A 22471-nucleotide genomic window follows, 5' to 3' on the forward strand; every position below is an offset into this window, starting at 1 on the left:
ACTCACAAATACAGTGATGTAAGTTCTTGTTTATGACAGATCCAGCATGAAGCAGTAAATGAGGAATCAAGGTTAGGTTTTTTTTTCTTTGTTTGAGACAGGTTTTTAGGTTACGGTTTTTCACAGCCTAAAATCTTCTAACTGAGCAGTTAGGATCAGAGCTGTTTAAAAACAAAGTGTGCCCAATCTCAGGCAACCCTGTGGTAACTGTAGGCCACCTGACAGAAGTATGTCCAACAACAGTTAACTCCTGTGGTGACTGTAGGCCACCTGATAGAAGTGTGTCTAACAACAGACAACCCCTGTGATGACTATAGGCCACCTAACAGAAGTGATTACACAATCTAGAGTATTCCAACACAGCAAATGCTAGACAGAAAAAGAAAAAGTACAACCAAGTCCAAATGACACACAACTCTAAACTACTGGCAATGTCAACCATTTCTTTGACCACTTGTAAATAAATGGACTAAAGATGAGGATTTTATTATGGTACTTTCAAAATTCTTTAGGAAAAGCCCTTGACACCTAGGCCAACCACTATCTTAAAAGAGTAATTCTTTGACTACAGTATATAAGGACATAAAATGATTTCATTCTTCAATTTGTAATAAAGCAAAGCTCAAGTTAATATGCTACCAAAGACATTCAATGCTATTTGTAATGTGTCTGCCCCATAATCATCAAATTCCAGTCTTCCCTAGTCTCATCTTCCCTACTCAAATAATTCAAGTGACATAAGGTTTCTGAGAAATCCCTAAGGTCAGTAGAGGGGGAAAAAAAGGAATGTTGAAAAGAACCATGGGGTGTGATACCGCTGGAAATCTGTTCCCTAGGAACGCAGAGGGCGACCAGTAGTCTCCTAACTTCTCCAACAGTCTCCTATCGTTTTCTCTATTGACCTTAACAAAACATCACTTAATATACTGAGGCAAATAATCACATTAACAAGCTAAGAGAAAGCTAAGAGCTCTGCTTACATATTTATACCCGTGTGAAAGAAAAAAGTCATGATTTCCCTCAAATCAAAATACAATCGCTCTTTCATGAAATAACTCACAAATAGGATGATGAATTCAGGCAACATAAAATCAAAATGCCCTTTACAACTTTAGAGCAGGTCTGAGGAGAGTCGTCCACCAAGTAATACACTATCCAGTGTCCACTCTAATGTTCCAAAGACTGGCCGGCACCAAGCCCTCCACTCTGGGAATAGCCATTGCGATCCCACAGGCATCCTGCCAAGTCCTCCTCTGGTTCCAGAGAACCAGCTCTTGGGCACACCACTTGGGGGAGCAAAGGTAAGACAGCCCCAGCTAGCTAATGGGGAAAGCACAGCCCTGGAGCACAGAAGATAAGGCTTCAGAAATGAGCGAATGCTATGCTGAAGATCCTAAATTTTAATTTGGTCAATTTCTAGTTTTGGCTTTCTCTCCCTTCACAGTCATTCATTTTAGGCAACAACAAGATGCTTCAAATTCTATCACCTTAGAAACAGAGGGCTTACCTGCACTAATTGTTACTCCAACAAAGAAAAGATTGGATTCCAATTAAAAAGTAACTTCAGAACACTAGGGAGTGTATTGTCCTCAGGTCTTTATTTGGGGAAGGGATGACAATATTGTTAACATAATATTTTAAATATACAGCACTATAGACCTTCCCTCCAGTGATAGAAAAGTTGAAGAGGGTTCCTCAATGTTATGACCTTAACTTGATGACTAGATATGCCTCTAAACGTAGTCACGCAAGCATATACGACAAGGAAAAAGTGATGTTGTCTAGAGGAGGGAGGGGAGTTCATAACATTTGCAGGAAGGACATTCAAAGTAGATTACATTTGTTTGAAGATGTCTTTGCGAAGCCCAGTACCATATACAAAGAATATGAGCCAACTAAAGATATTATTAAAAACTGGGAGATGAGCACATGGCTTTTGGAAGGATTTGTCACTTCACCAAAGACTCAGGCACATGCCATTCAGTGGAGAGCATTTTTGTTTTCACTTTAAATCCCCCTTTAAAAACACTGAGTAACAGCAATTTTTCTCAGGTTGTTTGTCTATTGGAAAATGTGAGGTCCCTAGGAGTGTTCTAGGACAGGTCAGTCATGAAGCTTATGACTCAGTTACATCGCTAACAAAGCTGCAGCTGCCAGGCTTGCAGACCCTCACCAATGGTGCACTGGGACCTCCACGATAGTGGAAGACCCAATTCTCTTCTACAATCAATGGCATTCCACTGAAGACTTGGAATTGGCCATGGGAGGGATATCCTGCAAACCACAGAAAGTCTAACTCTTATGTTGACTCTGAAAACCATTAAGAAACTTATAGAAGAAATACTGAAAAATGGATAATTGAAGTGTGCTGTGTGCCCACAGCTGTTCCACAGAGGAAACATTTTTCTAGTATTAGAGACTAGGTATGATAGAAAGTCACTACACACATCATAACAAATGAGTGAAGTTCAACTTCGTCCTCCTCATTAACATATGAGATGTCAAGCAGACTCAGGCCAGAATGACCCAATCTGTCAGTACAAACAGTGGTGTGTTACAGACCTGAGAATTCAGTAAAAATTAACTGAATTAACCAAACACACATATCTTCCCGGATCCAGCACAACAGTGGGCACACAGAGCTTACTGTCTGGGCCATATGTTTCCCTCTAATTATCTAGGGGCAGCTTAGGGTCCACAGCTTTCCAGAAATCAACAGCAAATTTTTAATAAAAGTTACGGGGTTTGGAGAGATGTCATATTGTTAAGAGAAGTTGCTGCTGTTGCAGAGGACCCCGGTTTCATTTCCAACACCCACACAGTGGCTCATAACCATTCCTACCTCTAATTCCAGGGAACCCAACACCCTCTTCTAACCTCTGTAGGCAACAGGCATGTATATCCTACACATACACACATGTAGCCAAAACACCCATACACATAAAATCAAAAATCTTTAAACAAACATACAAACTAAATATTTGCGATACTCACTGTTGACAGATTTCTTTGAGCTCCTAGCTATCCCTGCTGAGATTTACATACATGTTTCTTGTAAAACAGATAGTTCTTTCTGCTTACTCAATTTCCAATTCCCCATTCAGAGGGCTAAGTCATTTCAGCAATGGAATCAGTTACTGGATTCACTTGCTAGATAACAGTTTAAGCAAACAGAGTTGAGTTCTGGTCAATGGTTAGCACCTGCTTTAGGACATGGCACTATGCACATGTGCTATGTTTAAATTTTAGTGACATAAAGGATTCACTAGAACATGATTTTGAAATATAGTACTATTTGTCATATATCCCATCTATGCAATTGATTGCTACAGAATATTTCTGCTGATATTTGCCAAAATTATGTATCAGTAGCCAACTATGTTTCCAAATGATGAATGAATATAGTTCTGGCACAGATGTTTGTTTAGCCCAGAGAAGCAAGCTTTTACTTAGAGGACCAGATGGTAAACAGCATAGGCTGTGGGATATTCAGTACCTGTCACACCTACTCCTTACTGCCCAGGTAGCATCAAGGCTGCTACAGATAATATGTAAACAAACAGACACAGCTGTGCCCCAATACAGTTCAATCTATAGAACCAGGCACACTCTGCCACCCTCTGGTTGAAACTGAAGCAAAGTTAAGGATGGTGTATGTCAGAATTCCACTTTAGGTCTATAATGGGAGCAGTTTCTCTGCTGCAGAATGCTGAAGGGATATCCCTCATGACTTACAACCCAGTACACATTTTCAATATTTTCACCATCACTTTCTCAAATCAAGACAACCAGCAAAACAATAATCAAGCCATGACATGGAGCACTTGCTGACTTCTATGATGCACTGTGGCCAGTTTCAAACTAGCACTAAGATGAGCAGTTGAAAGCAGTTACATAGTACTCTCAACACACAGTACAGCAAGTTTAAGTAGAAAAGAACTAAGATGTGGTGGGTTTTGAGTATCTTGCTTTGTGTGTAATTTATTTAAGTTTACATGACTTTTGACGAGGACTGTGTTTCATAATCAACCCACATACTTCTGAGTGAGTGGAAACCATCTTCTGCAGACCACTAGCCCTATATGGCAGAGTCAGGACAATCTAATCATCAGTGAATAGTAACAACTGTGCTGTATTGACACCCATCAAATTTCTTTTTCTTTTTTCGTTATTGATTTTTTGAGACAGAATATCTCTATGTAGCCCCAGATGTACTGGAATTTTCTCAGTAGGCCAGATTAGACTCAAACTCAAAAGAGCTGCCTCCTTCTGTCTCCTGAGTACTAGGATTCACAGCTCCCATAAAATGTCTTTAAATCCACGGATTAGAATGATTTAAAAATAGGCACAACTAGTTGATTACCTGCAAGAAGCTAAGGAATCATCTTTTGTTTTTTTTTAAAACAATTTTATTTATTTATTTATTATGTACACAGTCTTCTGCCTGCATGCCAGCAGAGGGCACCAGATCTCATTCAAGGTGGTTGTGAGCCACTGTGTAGTTGCTGGAAATTGAACTCAGGACCTCTGGAAGAACAGTCAGTGGCTCTTAACCGCTGAGCCATCTCTCCAGCCCATGAGAGTATGGAGGAATCATCTTATTATAATAAAAACAATGATTGAACAGAAAAGCCACTTACTAATTCTTTTGTAAACAAACTACCACCAGGTCCCAGAGTCCACAAAAGGAAGTTCTTGTTACAGAAGCACTTCAGCCAACAGGGCTTGGGCTACCATCATTTGCATCCTGTACTGACTTAAAGATTGGATGGATGTCTGCTGAAATCACACCCCAAACTATAAAACAGCCTCCACTGAATTTCTGAACCTAACATCTGATGAAGGCTTTAGAACCATCATCAATTTATGGGATACAGAAACCATACAAAACACACCTGTTAGGATGCTTCAAGTAAACTGCAGACTGTAAAAATCCATGTAGGGCAAAAATCCAGATCCTTCAGCAAATATGTAGATATAAATGGGAAAGAGACAAAGGGGAGGGGATAGGAAGAGGGCAATAGAAACAAACTCAACACAATGTAGAGATTCTAAGAGTTTGATTGGAACAGACAATAAAAATACACCCATATTTACAGCACTTCTGAAAAAGGACTATTAACTGATAACATTTGTGAGTCGTTAATTTCAAGAGCATGGCAATACTACTGTAATACTGCTAATACAATTCTTATCTTTTGGAATTATATGCTTAAATCTTTACCATGAAAGCTTGGCATGCTGGCATACACCTGCAATCTGAGCACTTAGGAGATAGAGGCAGTAAGATCAGTTATTCAAAGGCCATCCTTGGCTATATAGCAAGAGGCCAGGCTGCGCTATATGAGGCCGTATCTCAAAACAAAACAAAAAAGGTTTTAAATTAGCTGGGCAGTGGGGGCACACACCTTTAACCCCAGCACTTGGGAGGCAGAGGCAGGCAGATCTCTGAGTTCAAGGCCAGCCTGGTCTACAGAGTGAGTTCCAGGACAGGCAGGGCCACACAAAGAAACCCTGTCTTGAAAAACAAAAAAAGTTTTAATATTATGATGGAAGAATATGATATTAGAGGTTTTCTTTAAGACAGCCTGGATACAGAAGGAATGAATGAGAGTGTAATGAACAGAACTGACTATGAACTACCTGTGGAGCCAACAGATGGACACAGGAATCTAATTATTCTAATCCTTTTACTTTTGTATTTGGAATTTTAAAAATGTTAAAATTTTTCAATCCTTCTTAATGAGAATGAGTAAATAATACATCTGGTCTTTCTCGACGACCTCTGGGAATTCCTCTGAACTTCCTTCCTGTTGCTTCCTATCCTGTTTCGGTCTTATTGATCCCTTTGTGGTTCCCCAAACACCCTAGTCACGTACCCTCTTGGGGTCTTGCATTAGATTTCCTTCTTCTTGTCTTTTCCCTAGATACCCTTATCTCTCCTTTACATCGATGTTCGATGCACTATGAATCTTTCACAATATTCCATGACAACATAATTTAAATTTTATTTTTATTTTATTGAATGTTTTGCCTGCATGTATGTATCTATGTATATGTGTGTATGTGTGTGTATGCATGTATATGTATAACATTCGTGCCTGGTGCCCTTGGCCAAAAGAGAAGGAGGTCCAACATGCTGAACTAGAGTTATCAATGATTAGGAATCATCTTGTGGATACTGGGATCCGAACACAGGTCCTCTGCACGAGCAACAAGTGCTGTTAGCTGGAACCATCTCTCCAGCCCCCAGTGTAATTTTAGTGAACTCTTGTTCCACATAGCTAGCATTTTCATTTTCCTTTCTAATGTTCTACCTTTTCCCCATGGCATTTATTGTAAATATGCTATATAACTTACTTGTTACATGCTTATTATTTCCTGTTTGTTCCACCCATTAAAGTGTAAACATAAAAGTGGGGATTTTTATGTTTCTGTATAAATTACTTTTGTATTTTCTGAGTTTGCAATAGTGCTTGGTACATAAGATCAGAAAACAACAATAATAACAACAACAACAAACGTGCTGTATGAACCCAGTAAAGAAAGGAGAATAAACACCTCATCTTGGTCCTATGACAGAATAGCTAAGGCAGACCAGCTTTATAAAAAAGAGGCTTACTCGGTTCACAATTCTAGAGGCTCAAGTTCCAGATAAAGCATGGAGTGGAGAGGAACCTGGGGTATACTTGTTCTGAATCTGCTGAGGGTCCTAACAGAAGCTTATGTCACAATGGCAGGAGCCCACATGGGAGGAAGCTATTTTGTTTTTATGTTCTGAGATAGCATCTCACATTGTAGCCCAGGATAGCATCAAAGTCATGATTCTTCTGCCTCATCCTTGTGGGTGGTGGGATATAGGTGTGGAACACTGAGCCTAGAAAAGAGTTACATCTTGAAATACCAGTTATAGTTGGATTCAGCAGCCAGCTTCATTCCTAACAACTCACTCAAAAGAGCCCAAGTTCCCAAGTGTGCCCCAGTGAATTAAGAAACTCTCACTAGCCCCTTGTCTTAAGATTCCATATCACTACACTGGGAACCAAACTTTCAACCCATAAGTTGTGTGTGTGTGTGTGTGTGTGTGTGTGTGTGTGTGTTCCTTCAAGGAAAGGGACCACATTCCAACCAGAGCCTACCAGGGGATGATTACATGCAAAGTACCCTAAGGCACTTCACTGACATATGAGTCTGGGGAAACTGGGAACTAAAACCCCAAACTTAAACTTTTCCCCTCCAAGACAGGATTTCACTGTGTAGCCCTGGCTGGCATCCAACTCACAGAGATCCTCCTGCCTCTGCTTCCTGAGTGTTGGGATTAAGGGCTTAAGCCACCACCACCCAGCTAAACCTTTACCTCTAAATATTATAAAATACACTGTAAGGCTGGCTTGTGTTATCATGTGTGTTAGCGTCAGACTAAACTTTATGTGTGCTGTGGATTTTGCCTCCCATGAATTGACATGAGGAGTTTTCCATCAACACCAGAATAAAGTGAGTGCAGGGCTTCCTCACTTCTGAAAGATCAATTAGAAGATGTGTATCACACACACACACACACACACACACACACACACACACACACATCCCAATGAGGACAGAAAAACATGGAGTGTTGCTGCTGACTGAACAACATCTTGCACTAGCGAGAGGGGTACTACTAGGAGATGATGTGGCTTCCACACTTGAAGGGAAGCCTGTTCCTTCAGTGGATCTCTTAACCATTCTTGTAGACCCCGGTCCACTCCATTCACTTTGGAGTCCATTCCTTACTCACAGAGTGTCACTCAGAGGAACAGATTCGAACTACAAAAATGGGCCAGTAATAGAGAAAAAGAGTTCTTTAGAGCTAAACTGCTTCAATTCAAACCTCAGATTCCCCCACCAGGTACTAAGGTGTGGTCTTGAAAGTTATGACCTCTACACCTCATTTTGATCACCTATAAAATAAAACTGTAGTAGTTTCTTTTCCAGTTGCTGTGATAAAATACTCAGACAAAAGAAACTAAAGTGTGAAAGTTTATTTTTAGCTGGAAGTTCAAGGTACAGTCCACAGTGACAGATGCCCTGGGGAACTGGCCACACTGCATCTGGTCAAGATGACCCAATGTTTGCCTAGTTCCCTCCTCCCTTTCAGTCAGTACAACCCAAGAACCAGTCCTACCCACCATTATGAAGGCCCTTCCCACATCAACACAGGCAAAGTAATCTTCCATGTATATGCTAAAAGGCCCACTGCACAGGTGACAACTGATAACTGTGAAGTTGACACTTGTAATCACAAACATTTACTTTTACATGACTATTATGAAGAATAAATGATTTTGTGTGAGCCAAGCTTGGTGGCACAGGTGAGTAATCCTAGCAATTCAGGAGACTATGCAGGGGGGTTATAAATTTAAGATCTGCCTGAGGTCAAAGCCAGTTACGGTAAATTAGTAAGAGCCTAACTCAAACCAAAATACAAATGAGCTAATGGCTCAGTGAGTAAAGAGCTCAGCAAACAAGTGTGAGGCCCTGAGTGAGAAGGCCAAAACACATGGAAAAGCTGGATATGGTGGGAGCATCATCTCAGTGCTCCTGCAGCAAGATGAGACACTGTCAGGAGGATGTCTGGAGGTGTGTCTTTCATTCCCAGCAGCCAACAGTAAGAAATCCTGTCTCAAACAGAAAGTAAGAACTGACACCTGAGCCTGTGCTCTGACATACGCACGTATATTGTCTTGGCATATATACGTAGATAGATACATAGATAGATAGACAGATAAATGGATAGTGTGGGGGGAGGGGTGTATGGGTGTGTGTGTGTATGCGCGCACGCACACACATGAGAGTTGGGGATATAGCTTAGTGGTACAGCATGACTCTGCATGCAAGCAGCCTTAGATGCAATCCCTCAATTTAAGGAATGATGGAGCTCTATTTCAACTGCTATAGTAGGTTCCAAAAAAAAAAAAAAAAAAAAAGACTCCTAGCACTGTGAAGAGGTGAGTTTTAGTGACTTTTTAAATGGCAAAAAGCAAATAAAGATGAAATAAGTAAACACAGGGTTAGTGTGGAGAAACCCTCGGATACATTCATGGTACTTCAGTAAGGAGCACACAGATGCTGTTTGTACAGCTAACATTTCTTCAAATCCAGAATCCAGCCTCTTGTCCCTCAAGTTCTAATCTAATTCACCATGTTTTATTTCTTGTGACTACTAAGACACAGAAAGACAAACTTGAAAAAGAAAAGCTTCAAAAGAACTCTGCCATGGAACATTTATTGAAAATTACAAACAAGTTCACTAACAGGCTGCACTTTTGTGTGCTTGCCGATCCTGTGATATTTACAAGGAAAATTATTGTATGCACCACATAGACATTCAGTTTCCCACAGCATTTTCTGTAACACCACAGAGACAGTCAAGCTATCCCTTTCTTTTCAACAAAGCCAGCTTTAATAAAAATGCATGCACCAACAACTTCATTTGAAGCTGAATTTGAAGAAATCCTTTAAATTCGAAACTAAGTCCATCCCTGTTTCATATTTAATTTGCAACAGGATATCTGGCAGCCGTCAAGGGGCCTGGCAAAGCTTGTTAGCTGATGACTGGATGCCTGCTGAGATGGGCTCCACACACAGGTAGTACCCAAGTGTAGACAAAATCTTCTGACCTACCTCTCATGCTCCTTTAAAGTTAATCTGAACACACTCTGCATGAAAGGAAATGAGAAATGAGCTTTCTCCTTTACCACAGTGCTGGGACTTCCTGAGTTTTCATTCCACTAATGACTGCTCCAGAGCTACCAGTTTTCCTATATATTCCCAATTGTGTCTGTCAGCCACAATTAGGGCTGTACACTGAAGAGAGGTGTTAAAAATGCAACAATGCCATTAGATCTGACAAGTACTTTTTTTTTCTTTCTCACTTTAACCCTCTCTATGTTGGGAAACACAGTCCTTGACATTTAGCAAATTAATCTGATATAATCTTTACATTTTAAAATTCATTTTGTGTTTAACTTACAGAATGTATAAAGGACAATGAAAACAATTTTATTAGAGATTCCTCTAGAAGGCTGGAGAAAGATGGCTCAGAGCACTTGCTGCTCTTGTGGAGGACCACAGTTCAGTTCTCAGCAGCCTTGTAAGGCAGCTCACAATGGCCTGTAACTTCTGCTCCAGGGGAGCCAATGCCCTCATCAGTCTCCAAGTGTACCTGTGCACACATGTGTGTGCATGCACACACACACACACACACACACACACACACACACACACACAGTTTTTTTTTAAATCAACAAAATCATGTTTTACTATAAAATATATTGACCATTACTATGTAAATACTGGTATATAAAATATTTTTCATATTATTACATATCTTTTCAAAGTAAGAAAATTTAAGTTCTTGTCCCAAGATTCTTGTTGTATTATAAAACTTTTCTTGTTGAATGATAAGAGACTACACTTGCGTGTTCCTACAAATAAAAGATAAAAAAAATTCGAAATTCAAATACTATCATCTGCAGACTTTAAAGTCTGCAATGCCACTGGCATCATCATCACCATTAAACCTGAAACACCACCTCTGCATTTGTTTTGATTTTTCTTTCTTTTATTTTTAAAAAGGATTTATTTTAGCTGGAGACTGGTGGCACACACCTTTAATTCCAGCACTCAGGAGGCAGAGGCAGGAGTATTTCTGTAAATTCAAGGCCAGTCTGGCCCACAGAGAAACCCTGTCTAAAAAACAAAAAACAAACAAACAAAAAACAAAAACAAAAACTACAAAAAAAATTTAGTTTACCTTTTAATTTTGTGTATGATTGTCTGTATGTAGGTATGTACATATAAATGCAGGTGTCCTAGTACACAGAAGGCTTCAGGTATTCTGAAGTTGTAGCTATAGAAGACTGTGAGGTGGGAACAGAACTCTAGTTCTCTGGCAGAAATTATTCCTGACTCTCTCCAAACTCTTGTGTTGGTTTTTTTAGTAACTGTGAAACAAATCAGCTTTCTCCTTTTTTTTAATTTGTATTTATTATGTATATAACATTCTGCTTTCATGTATATCTGCACACCAGAAGAGGGTACCAGATCTCATTATTACAGATGGTTGTGAGCCACCATGTGGTTGCTGGGAATTGAACTCAGGACTTCTGGAAGAGCAGTCAGCGCTCTTAACCTCTGAGCTATCTCTCCAGCCCTCTCCTTTTTATTATACATGGAAAATAAAATATTTAAACATTCTAGCTGTATAGAACAAAAGAAACCCAAATAATGATATCCTAGTCTGTTTTTGCTTTTTGTTTTGTTGCTGAAAAGGGTGTTTCTCTGTGGCCCTGGCTGGCCTGAACCTTGCTATGCATGCCATGCTAAGATTACAGGCAACACCATCATGCCCAGTGTCCATCCTTTTTAAACACATTCTTGAAATATGATAGTCCCAGATACAAAATAAGAAAAACAGAGAAAAAAATTTATTTCACTACTGGTTCATCTTTCTTTAAGCAACTTAATTTTCCATGTCATTAACATTTTACATTTTAAAGCACATTTGGAAGTAGTTGATGAATAATAATTTTTATGAAAATAATATAAAATATTTAAAGCTTCGGGAAAATATGATCTCCTAAACTTCATTCTGCCTTCAAGTTACAAAATAATCCAAAGGCCACAAGAAGTAAATCTTTCTTTGTTCTTTTATAACCTCTAAGAAATAATGCAAACCATGAAATTCTAATCCTTACAAACATCAAAACTGCTCAAAATGATACTCACAACAAAAACTGGAGTCATGGACCCCAACGATGTATCACTTTTAAACAAGTTATGCTTAGTGATAATAACACAAGAACTATGGACAGTTGGGTGAGGGGTGCCTGTCTATAATCCCACACTTGAGAGGTAGAAGCAGGAGTTCAAAGTCATCCTCAGTGATTTCAGGGCTGCCTGGGATAGATGAGACACTGTCTCATGAAAAAAAAGAAAAAAAAAACATAAAAGCAAAAAATGCAAATAAAACATCTACTAAATTAGAAGACTCAGCTGAGGTGGTAGGATAAAATGAACCACTCTCCTGTGTTATTGGAACTGTGATTGTTTAACACTGGGTGGCCTGCCATGTGTCTATTTGTAATGGTGGCTGGAGAGACTATCCAGCAACACAAAATAGTACTCTTTACCTTTATCTCAGAGACCTCTCAACCTTCACTTTAAATCTGAGTAACTAATTCCTTAGGTACATATACACAAATATTTGCTAAGTAAGCATTTCAGAAAAAATTACCCAACAAACTTGCATAATTCCATAATACAACATATCTCAAACACAATCTTCCATCTACACAGCTAACTGGCCCACTCAAACCAGATCACTTCAGTCCACTTTATACATTTACCATTAATCCAGGCCTCCCAACTGTCCAGCAAACAGAAAATAGTCAATGGCTAGAACAGAACAGGTGTGAATTAATCACATGGAAAATGTAACATGTAAGGTCATATATGCTAAACTACACTAAAATGGTCACTGCACACACATGTGTATGCATACTTACATAAGTACATAGGGACACTGAGGACATTAAAATCACCTCAGTGGCCATAATTCTAGCCAGGGGCAGGAGTGCTAAGGATTTTGGTAGTTACTACATTTTAAGTTAAAGCATGAAAAACAAATGACCTTGTTTAATCTAAGCTACCAGGAGAGAAAAAAGCAGCTTTGAAATCCATTTAGTGAGACTGTTGGAATGTGGCCCAATCACACATTCACCGTGGCACTGTAAACTGACACATTTCTTTTTGAAACCAGAGTGTAAGATGTGTCAAAAATCATAAACATGTTTATACCTTTGACCGCCAAACTCCTGAGAATTTGTCATAAGGAAATAATATGAAAGAAAAATGTACACAGGGAGATAAGCTGTGAGGCTGTGACATCTTAAAATAAGGAAAATGCCCAATGATAAGAGACTAGCTAAGTAAATTAGGGTATATTGCTCAAAACATACAAAGAATAAAGAAATACATAGACGCGAGTAAACACGGCTATACCTGACCTGAATCTAAGAAGGGAGGAGACACGACTCCAGTCACCCAAATGCTCTTTCATAAAGCAGGAGAGAGGGACCTACAGAAATAAGGAAATCTTGCTGCTTTAGAATGGGAGAAATGAGTTCAATTCTAACGTGTCTTTTGCTGGACCTTAGATGATAATGTTTAAAAATAAAGCATTTAATAAAAAGATGACAATGGATTATAATTTTGAACTTTGGAAAGGAAACTTGACTTCTGAAAGGACAACATGGGACTTTGCTAACAGGGAATCTGCTCTAGATGCAGATGTTTCCGAAAGGCAGAAACATGTTCAACAGATTTACATGTGATAATCCCAGAAAAACTCCACAGAGCTCAATAGAAAAATGGAAATGAGAAGATCTAAAACAAGTTGTGAATAAATAGCTGAAGCTGCTTTTACTCACAATTTTAAAAACATTCTGGCATTTGATAGGATATTCATTGATACCAACAAGAAAGGAAAGAGTGTCACTTACTGAACTGCAGTCACCTCCACAGTAGAAAGGATCAATCTTACACTACAGTGCATTACATCTCCAATGAGAATAAAACGAGAATATTACCAGCAATATCAGTGTATATCTAAACTTTGTATTTTGACTATATAACGTTTTATTAAAAACCGTTAAATGAACCTGGCAGTGGTAGCACACGCCTTTAATCCCAGCACTTGGGAGGAAGAGGCAGGTGCATCTCTGTGAGTTTGAGGCCAGCCTGGTCTACAGAGGGAATTCCAAGACAGCCAGGGATACATAGAGAAACCCAATCTCAAAAAACAAAAACAAACAAACAAAAATTGTTAGTTGTTAGTTGAAACCAACTCTGATGAAATGAGGGGAAAGTATATATACCTTAGACATCAGGTATTATAATACACAATGCACCAATTGCCAAAAGTTAATTTGTACCACAACAAAACTTGTTACAGAGCTAAAGAGAGCGAGAACAAGAGAGAGAGACAGAGTACTGCAGGGACAAGAGGAGAGGCACAAAGTGAGAAGCATACCTGCCCCTTCCCCTTGGTAAAATAAGATGGCAATAACTATATCCATGGGTTTCAAAAAAGGAAACTAAAAACTATAAAAGAAACAATTACTAAAAATAAGTCTATTATTATAAGCCAGTGGAAAACAAATATAGAAAGTAAAAACACATTCTCACATACCTTCGCCTTTCTTACAGGACTAACTGCCTTTTGAAGACCAAGTGTAAGTGGACTGTGTAGGTGGAAGTGCAAAGAAGTTTCTGTGAGAGAGACTATCCCTCAAGCAGAACTCAGAAGAATCCCCTAAGTAGAAGCAAACTAACCCTACTATGTGCTTCACTTTACACACTGCTGTTATTCCCAGGTTAGAAAGACTCAGGGGGAGACTAACTACAGATATACTTACTGCATTATGGTTTTGAAGCTATGTATCATGTCAATCATTATACCTACTATAGATTTTCAGGAAAAATAATGGTAAACGTGAGCCTATTTTCAGAAAAACACTTCCAAGATCTATAGTAAAATAACCTATGCCATTCAAGTATAATCCCAAGGAAGTAATTATCCCCAATTTACCAGATCAAACAATTTTCCCAGTTCAATCATAATTATTTCCATTTACCAGGCCTATCCTATTTGAGAAAGAAAAAGCGATGGCTTTGTACTGTCCTGTTGCAGTAAATGCTAAACTATTAATCAGTAAAGCAAATATCATATGGCAACAGCAGATACTACAGCATCAGGTGTAAATTCCGTTAAGACAGCTAACTTGAAACTTTAATCCAAAAACCTGAGATTAACACTTAATCTTCTATAACAGAATTGATTTTAGATTTCCAGCAATTTCTGCTTAAGAACTGAACAAGCCAGACACAGTGGCATATGCCAGTGTCCTAGTACTCTGGCAATGGAGGATAGAGGCAGAAAGACTGCAAGTTCAGGCTAGCCTTGGTTACACAGTCAGACCCTACCTCAGCAAAATAAAACAAATAAACTGAAAGAAGATGAGGTCACTATCCTACAATGAAAGTAGGGCCATCTTTAAATACTTCCACTAAATCAAGAGATGAGTGAGAGAATGTCTGTCCCCAGCCTGGGTCACAGTGGATGTCTGGCACATGGAAGACACTCAAGTCAGTAGCCCATATCTCCACCCATCTGCTGTACAGCAAGTGCATCTGCTGCTTAAAACAGACACCCTTGTCTGCCCTGGGCCCAAGGTCCTTGGCATATTTCATAACCTCAAAATCTAACTGACTCCTGTTTTTTCAAAAACCATAAGGTATTAGAATATGGCCTTAGTGTAAACTTTAACTCAACATCAATTTCTTTAAGGTCTGGGTATTACATATTTGATCACCCACACATCTCCCAACTATGAAACCTTGGCTCCCTTGTGTCGTGAATTCTCTAGTACAACTCTATAAACAAATCTTATCCATGGAACATGCTTCAACTGTGCTCTTTCCTATGATCATTCTCCTGGAGGCTGAAAGGAGGTCTATTAGGCCTGCAGGGGTACTGCATTCCTGGAGTCCTCCCTGCTCAACAGTACCAGCATTTTCCAACTGAACCAACTTACCACACATACTTTTAAAAAAATGCATTTATATCCTTTATCCTTATTATGTACCAGTTAAAAAACACCAATACTTATAATTTGGACACAAACTTAGCTTTCCCTCAATGGTTCCAAATTATAATTTAAAATAATACATTGACACTAATCTTTCAAGAGCACTAGGAAAGCTAATCTAAAGGAAAAGGAAAGATCCATATAAAAGCATGGGGAACCAGGGATAGAAAAGTATCTGGGGGGCATTACACAAAAGCAACAGAAGAGGGCGCACTGTGAAGCTGAAGATTTGAACCTCCTAGAAAGTCACCAAAGCTACTGACAGCCTTGACTAAACAATGGTTCAGTTTATGATTTTTTAGAAGTTATGATGATGGCAAATGAGGTATTGTACCTCAAGATTTGGATGTTTAATACTTTCTTCAGATGCTGGCAAGCCAAGAAGCCCCAGCCCCGGGTTACTGAGTAAACCAGGAATTCTCTCCAGGAGCCCTGTAGTTTGCCTATTATACGTGCACTTTAATTTAAGATATGTTCAAGTTACAATATGGTCATCCGGATGTAACTCCATAGTAATTTAAAGGAGCTTATGTAACCACACTTGCAATTTTTTAAAGCAAAAGGTGATTAAATACCAAAAATAACACCCAACAATCAAAAGTTGAGAAAAACACACTCAAACAACACTGAAACACTGGGCAACAAGGTGGGAAAACACAAAAAAATAGCTATATTACCTGGTAGTGTATACACAACATAGCTTTCTCAAAACATGGATAAGATAGTGTGTGCAAACAAAACAATACAAAATGCTTTTACCTGCTTTAGTAATCATAAATGACAGTATCAATACGATGTGTACTCTGTGATAAGAAAATGAGCAATTATAGAATATTCTAAGCTATGATCTTCTCTGAGAACGGGAACTGTTAGTTTTGATAAAACACATACTAATATATCATAAAAAGCAAAATCCCTATAGTCCTGATCCTGAACTGGAGATATCTATATGACTGCAATGGGTATTTTTAAGACATATGGATATTAACATATACCTTTAAATATGTTCAACATCACTAATCTTTAAGGAAATATAAACTGAACTCACACTCATGTTATCTCACATTGGCTAAGAAAGGCTATTATCAGAGAGATAATTCATAAGTGTTGGCAATTATGTTAGAATACTCTTGTACACTTTTAGTGGGAGACTCACTTAGACCGGAGTTCAAAACCAGCCTAGGCAATGAAGAGAGAATCTATCTCAAATAAATACATATGAAGCTGTAGCATAGCTCAGAAGTTAAGAACACTTGTTGCTCTCCAATTTGCAGCATTCATATAGCAGCTTATAATTGTTCATATCTCTAGCTCCAGGAAATCTGATGGCATCTATAGAGACTGGGCACTCATGTGGTACACAGACATACAGGTAGTAAAATGCCCATGTACATAAAATAAAATTAAAACAAATAAATAAGTGTAGTTGTTTCTCTTTTAAATGTTATGGCTTCTTTTTTCTTCTTTCTTTTGTTCCCCCTCTTGGTTTTTTGAAACAGGGTTTCTCTGTCCTGGGATTTGCTTTGTAAACCAGACTGGCCTCAAAAATCTACCTGGTTCTCTGCCTTCTGAGTGCTGGGACTAAAGGCATGCACCAAAGTGATACATTTTACTTCAAATAATGCAGAAAAGAAACCCAATGATTCTTTTTTTCTTCTCATGTATTTTCACTGCTTACCATAAAGCTGATATTTTAACTACATTTACCTGACAGCATTTAAATATGATAACCATAACTTTATAAGAATTCTATTCCATCAAATAAAAATAAAGGGAAACAAACCCAAGATTTTCTGAGTACAAATTTATTGCCTCTTATTTATTTGTTGTTGCTCTGTTGCTTTCTGCAGTGTTAGGGATTGACTCCAGGACTCTGCATACTCAAAGCAAATGCAAAATGTTCTAACCACTATGCTATACCTTAGCATCGTAAGTCCAGTTCTCTCCTGACCCTTTGGTTTTTCGAGATAGGGGTTCTCTATGTTGTCTCATAGCTGTCCTGGAATTCACTCTGTAGACCAGACTGGCCTCGAACTTATAGAGATCCACCTGCCTCTGCCTCCCAAGTGCTAGGATTAAAGGCATGTACCATCACTGCCCGGCATAAGTCCAATTCATAAAAAGATCCCTTCCTTCTCAAATTATTAACCAACTTAACTATTAAGTAGGAGGTCTAGTTGGTAGTAGATAAGAAAATAGTTCAATTTAGAAAGTGTTAAAAGGCACAACAAATGTGGGCTAAAGTTTTTACACTAGAAAAGTTACCTGCAATCCCAGCACCAGAGAAGGCTATTCATAAGTTTAAGGCCAGCTTGAACTACATAGTGAAGTCCATGTTCACTTGGGCTATAGTATAAGAACCCTACCTATCTTAAAGAAAACATGCAAAATCAACCGCCAAAACAAGCAAGCAAAACAACTCCAGGGAGGGAGGGAGGGAGGAAGAGGAAGGGTAGCCTATTCTAGCTCAGTCGAATGCCACAAACATGACAATACATGTAAATCTTGGTTGTTAACTTGGCCTCTATCTTATTCACTAATATAAAACTCATGACCACATCATTTTAAAATTCACTGGTGAGCTGGGCGGTGGTGGCACATGCCTTTAATCCCTGCACTTTAGAGGCAGAGGCAGGTGGATCTCTGTGAGTTTAAGGACAGGCTTTGTCTACAAAGGAAGTTCCAGGACAGTCAAGACTTTTACACAGAGAAAGCCTGTCTAGGAAAAACAAAACAAAACAAAAACAAAACCCAAAAAACAAAGAAATAAACGAAAAATTTAAAACATTGATCTACTTATTACTAATATATTAGTTTCATCCTCTAATTCCTTGTTTCTTCCCCAGCATTTGAATTTCATGGATTCTTAGTACTATCTTCATGAAGACATCTTGGTTGTTTAAGCAACCACGTTTATCGACACCAACAAGAAAGAAATTCCAGGACCACCTGACAAAGCCTTACCAAAGAAGACAACAAAATTCTAGTCAATACTATCTGGCCACTGCTCAGCCCTCATATCTTTCATTAATATTGGTATTTAAATGCACTAATTACATTTTAAAAGTAAATAATTTCTGTTTAAATCAGATATAACAAAAGTAGGTTTCTAAGCTAAAAAACTGCTATCATTAAACAATAAAGGCTTTAAAGAGAACTTCATCACTAACTCAGGTCTCACAAATGGGGAACCTGCATAGGTGACAATGGTGTGACTGGGACAATATCTGCAGCCACTGGCAGTGGGTCCAAGACCTAACTCTAATGCATAAACTGACTTAATGGAGCCCATTCTATATGGAGAGATATTTGCTCAGCCTAGACACAGAGGTGTGGAGTGGAGAGGTAAGCCCAGACAGAAGAGAAAGCAGGAACTTGGAAGCAGCATGATAGGACAATGATGCTTCATTCCATTTTATGAGCGCCCACCAATGGTGTGCTTTGCTTGATGCACCACACTCAGCCCTGTCACTAACTCCTGGCTCTAGTCAGTACTTCTCCACAAGGTCATCTTTTTATTTTGAAGACAAAGTGCTGGGCTACTGAGCAGTCTGCCTCTTAGCAGGCTCAGGCTGGAGAATGATGATAACTATAAAAAGTTACAATAAAGCCGGGAAGTGATGGCACACGCCTTTAATCCCAGCACTCGGGAGGCAGAGGCAGATGGACCTCTGTGAGTTCAAGGCCAGCCAGGTCTACAGAGTTAGTTCCAGGATAGCTCAGGCTGTTACTCAGAGAAACCTCCTCAAAAAAACAAAAAACAAAACAAAAAGTTACCGTGAAGGGGAGAGGGAGGCAGATGGCTCAGTGGGTTAGCATGATTGCTAGGCAGGAATGAGTAACTAAACTTGTATACCTAGCACGCTGTAAAAAGCTGGGTGTGCCATGCACACCTGTAACCATAGTACTGTGAGCTGGGGGGAAAAAAAAAAAAAAAAAGCATCACTGGCCAGGTAGGCCAGTCAAGAGTCAAGAAACAGCAAACTCCAGGTTCAGTGTAAAGCCATGCCTCAGTGAAGAGCAGGGTAGCTGACAGCTTCCTCTGGCTGCCACAGACTTGCACACGCCCGCACCACAATTCTCACTGTATTCACATACATCACTACTTCCCAAGAAAGTAAAGAAGAAAGCATAAAATAAGTACCTTCCCTGTCTACCATAGCTATTGCCAACATGAACAGGACTTCGTTTTCAGAATGATGTGTTACAGCACTAGTACTTCACAGTGAAATACACTGTACACTAGGGCCAGGGTCTGATGGCAGCCCACCAATCCACAAGGAAGCTCACCCTCCAGTTTATGTCCAGTTTTCAGACAATCAGCATAGCCACATGGATTGTTAAATACCCTACTTCAAGTTTAAGCCTAGTCCATAAAACAAGCACATCATACTTCAAAAGCTAGGGGAACAAAAGATTATACAAAATGAACTGTAAAAAACTGCAGCTTTTGGCCATGCCTGGTTGGAAGGTAAATGATGCCAGCCACTTTGTCAAAGAGTGGAATGGGTCTTCAAAAATTAGATATTCACTGGGGTAAGAGAGATGGCTCAGCAGGTAAGGGAGCTTGCTGCTAAGCCTGATGACATGGCTTTGATACTCAGATCCACATAATTGAAGGAAAGATCCAATTCTGATCTCTACAGATGTGCTGTGACCACATACACACAAGCATAAATAAGACGTAATAAAATAAAGCTTTACAGAATAATGGATTGCCCAGTGGAGAACCATGTGCAAACTCCTGAGTTCAATGCCCAGGACTCAAACAAGCAAAATTCTGATTTCCATATTTCATTCCAACACAGCATGTCCACTTCTGGGGTATACACCCAAGAAAACTGAAGGCATGGGCATAGACAAGGTTGTATGCTCAATTCTCATAAGACCATAACAGCCTTACTCACAGGAAGCAACAGGTAAAAACAACCAATTTCTATTAAGAGGTGGTGAAATAGATGTGAAATATGCAAATGTCACATAACCCAGCCTTAAAAACAGGACAATGCATCAGGTATGGTGGTGCCTGCCTTTAATCCCAGCACTCCAGAAGGAAGAAGTAGAGGATATCTGAGTGTGAGTCCAGCCTAGTCTACATAGTGAACTCCAGGGTAGCCAGAACTATGTATCAATAAACAAAAACAAAAACAAAGAGGACAATGCTGCCACACGAACACTGGAGACAAGGCTTAAAGACATTACGCTGTGTGAAATAAGCTACTTACAAAATATAAATGCTATATGAGTCCATGCATAGTCCATTTTAGCCACTTTTAGTGGTACAGTTCTGTGGTACTGAGTATATTCACTTCTTATACAACCATCACCACTATCAATCTCTACATGTATTCTCTTCCCAAACTCAGACTCTGTTCTCATTAAACATCAATCCCCATTCCTTACGTCCCCTGGCCTTAGCAAATACCATTCATTTTCTATCTTTGTGAATCTGTTTACCCTGTAAACCAACCAGCCTTCCTTCCAGCCAGCTGCCTGCCTGCCTTCTTTTCTTTGAGACAGGGTCTCATGTAGCCCAGGCTGGCTTTAACTCACCATGTAGCCTCGGATGACCTTGAATTTCTGATCCTCCTTCTTCTACCTCCTGAGTACTGGCAATACAGTCATGTGCCATCATGCCTGATTTTATACAGTGCTTGGGGTTGAACTCAAGGCTTCCCATAGAGCAAAAAGCACACTACCAACTGAGCTGCATCTCCACCTTCTTTATAATCAAAAGTTCTAAACAGCCCAAAGGAAATTATTTCTACTCATCCTAAAATTAAAAAAAAAAAAAAAAAACTGGAGCTAGGAATCATATCAGCAAGTGCACACAATGCACTCATTATCCCCATGTATACAGTGGTGCATTCAGCTCTTCAATAATCTAATAACGGGAGGAGAGGAGAGCCCTAAGGTTCCCTTTTTGTTTTGAAGGTCTTCTAACTCAATATCTCATTCTTGTGTAATACGTGTACCAGAAGATTCTGTGTGGTCACATTCTGTCCTCTCCTATCTACAAGTTACAAAGGAGATTAATGCCCCATCACGAAGAACCTTCATCACACCACGACTCTGCCTGATAAAACCAGCTGCAAGCATATCTGTTGAAAGCTTAGAATAATTTGTAAATCACTTTAAAACACTGAGACTGCATTTCTAGAATGTTCCTGTTAGTAGAGTACAGAAAGTTAAAAAGACGAAAACTCCATCAAAGAGGTCAGTAATACAGGAGGATTAAAGGACACAAACCTTCTTGAGAAGACACAATGGGTGGCAGGTAATCGGGAATGTAGTCTTTTCTTTCCTCTGCATCTTTACTTCCAGGTTGAGGGAACTGAAGGACATTGTTCTTGCTAACAGGAAATGAAGGAATTTGGTGTGGGAAGGTGACAGGCTCAATATTATGAATATAGTCTTCTAGTTCATGCAGATTAACCCCCATAAGTTGGAAGGCTTCACTAACATCATCCAAAATGGGGTCTGTTCGGCCATCTGAAATAAAATCAAAAGCAAATCATATCACCTGAAAGAAACACATATACAGTTTGCAATAAATATACAGTTTGCAATAAAACATTACTTATTTAAACCCTAGTTACAGGAAAATATTTATTAGATTTTAAACAGATAATCAAATTACTTAAAAATACAAAGCTGACTGCCAGTTATGGTGGTACACACTTTCAGTCCCAGCACTCAAGAGACAGAGACAGGCAGATCTGTGAGTTTGAAGCCAACCTGGTATATATAATGAAATCCAGAATAGCCAGGGTATGTAG

The 22471-nt window shown here is 39.2% G+C and overlaps 1 protein-coding gene across 2 annotated transcripts in view; it reads right to left on the reverse strand.

The window, feature by feature from the left end:
• Positions 1-22471, reverse strand: part of Taf3 (TATA-box binding protein associated factor 3) — a 150951-nt gene that overhangs the window by 123920 nt on the left and 4560 nt on the right. For both annotated transcript variants that reach the window (XM_027405141.2, XM_027405142.2), the window contains exon 2: positions 21942-22184. In XM_027405141.2, the coding sequence (XP_027260942.1) occupies positions 21942-22184 (243 nt within the window). The remainder of the gene's footprint in view (positions 1-21941; positions 22185-22471) is intronic.

This window comes from Cricetulus griseus, chromosome 3, assembly GCF_003668045.3.
Source record: "Cricetulus griseus strain 17A/GY chromosome 3, alternate assembly CriGri-PICRH-1.0, whole genome shotgun sequence".
NCBI lineage: Eukaryota > Metazoa > Chordata > Mammalia > Rodentia > Cricetidae > Cricetulus > Cricetulus griseus.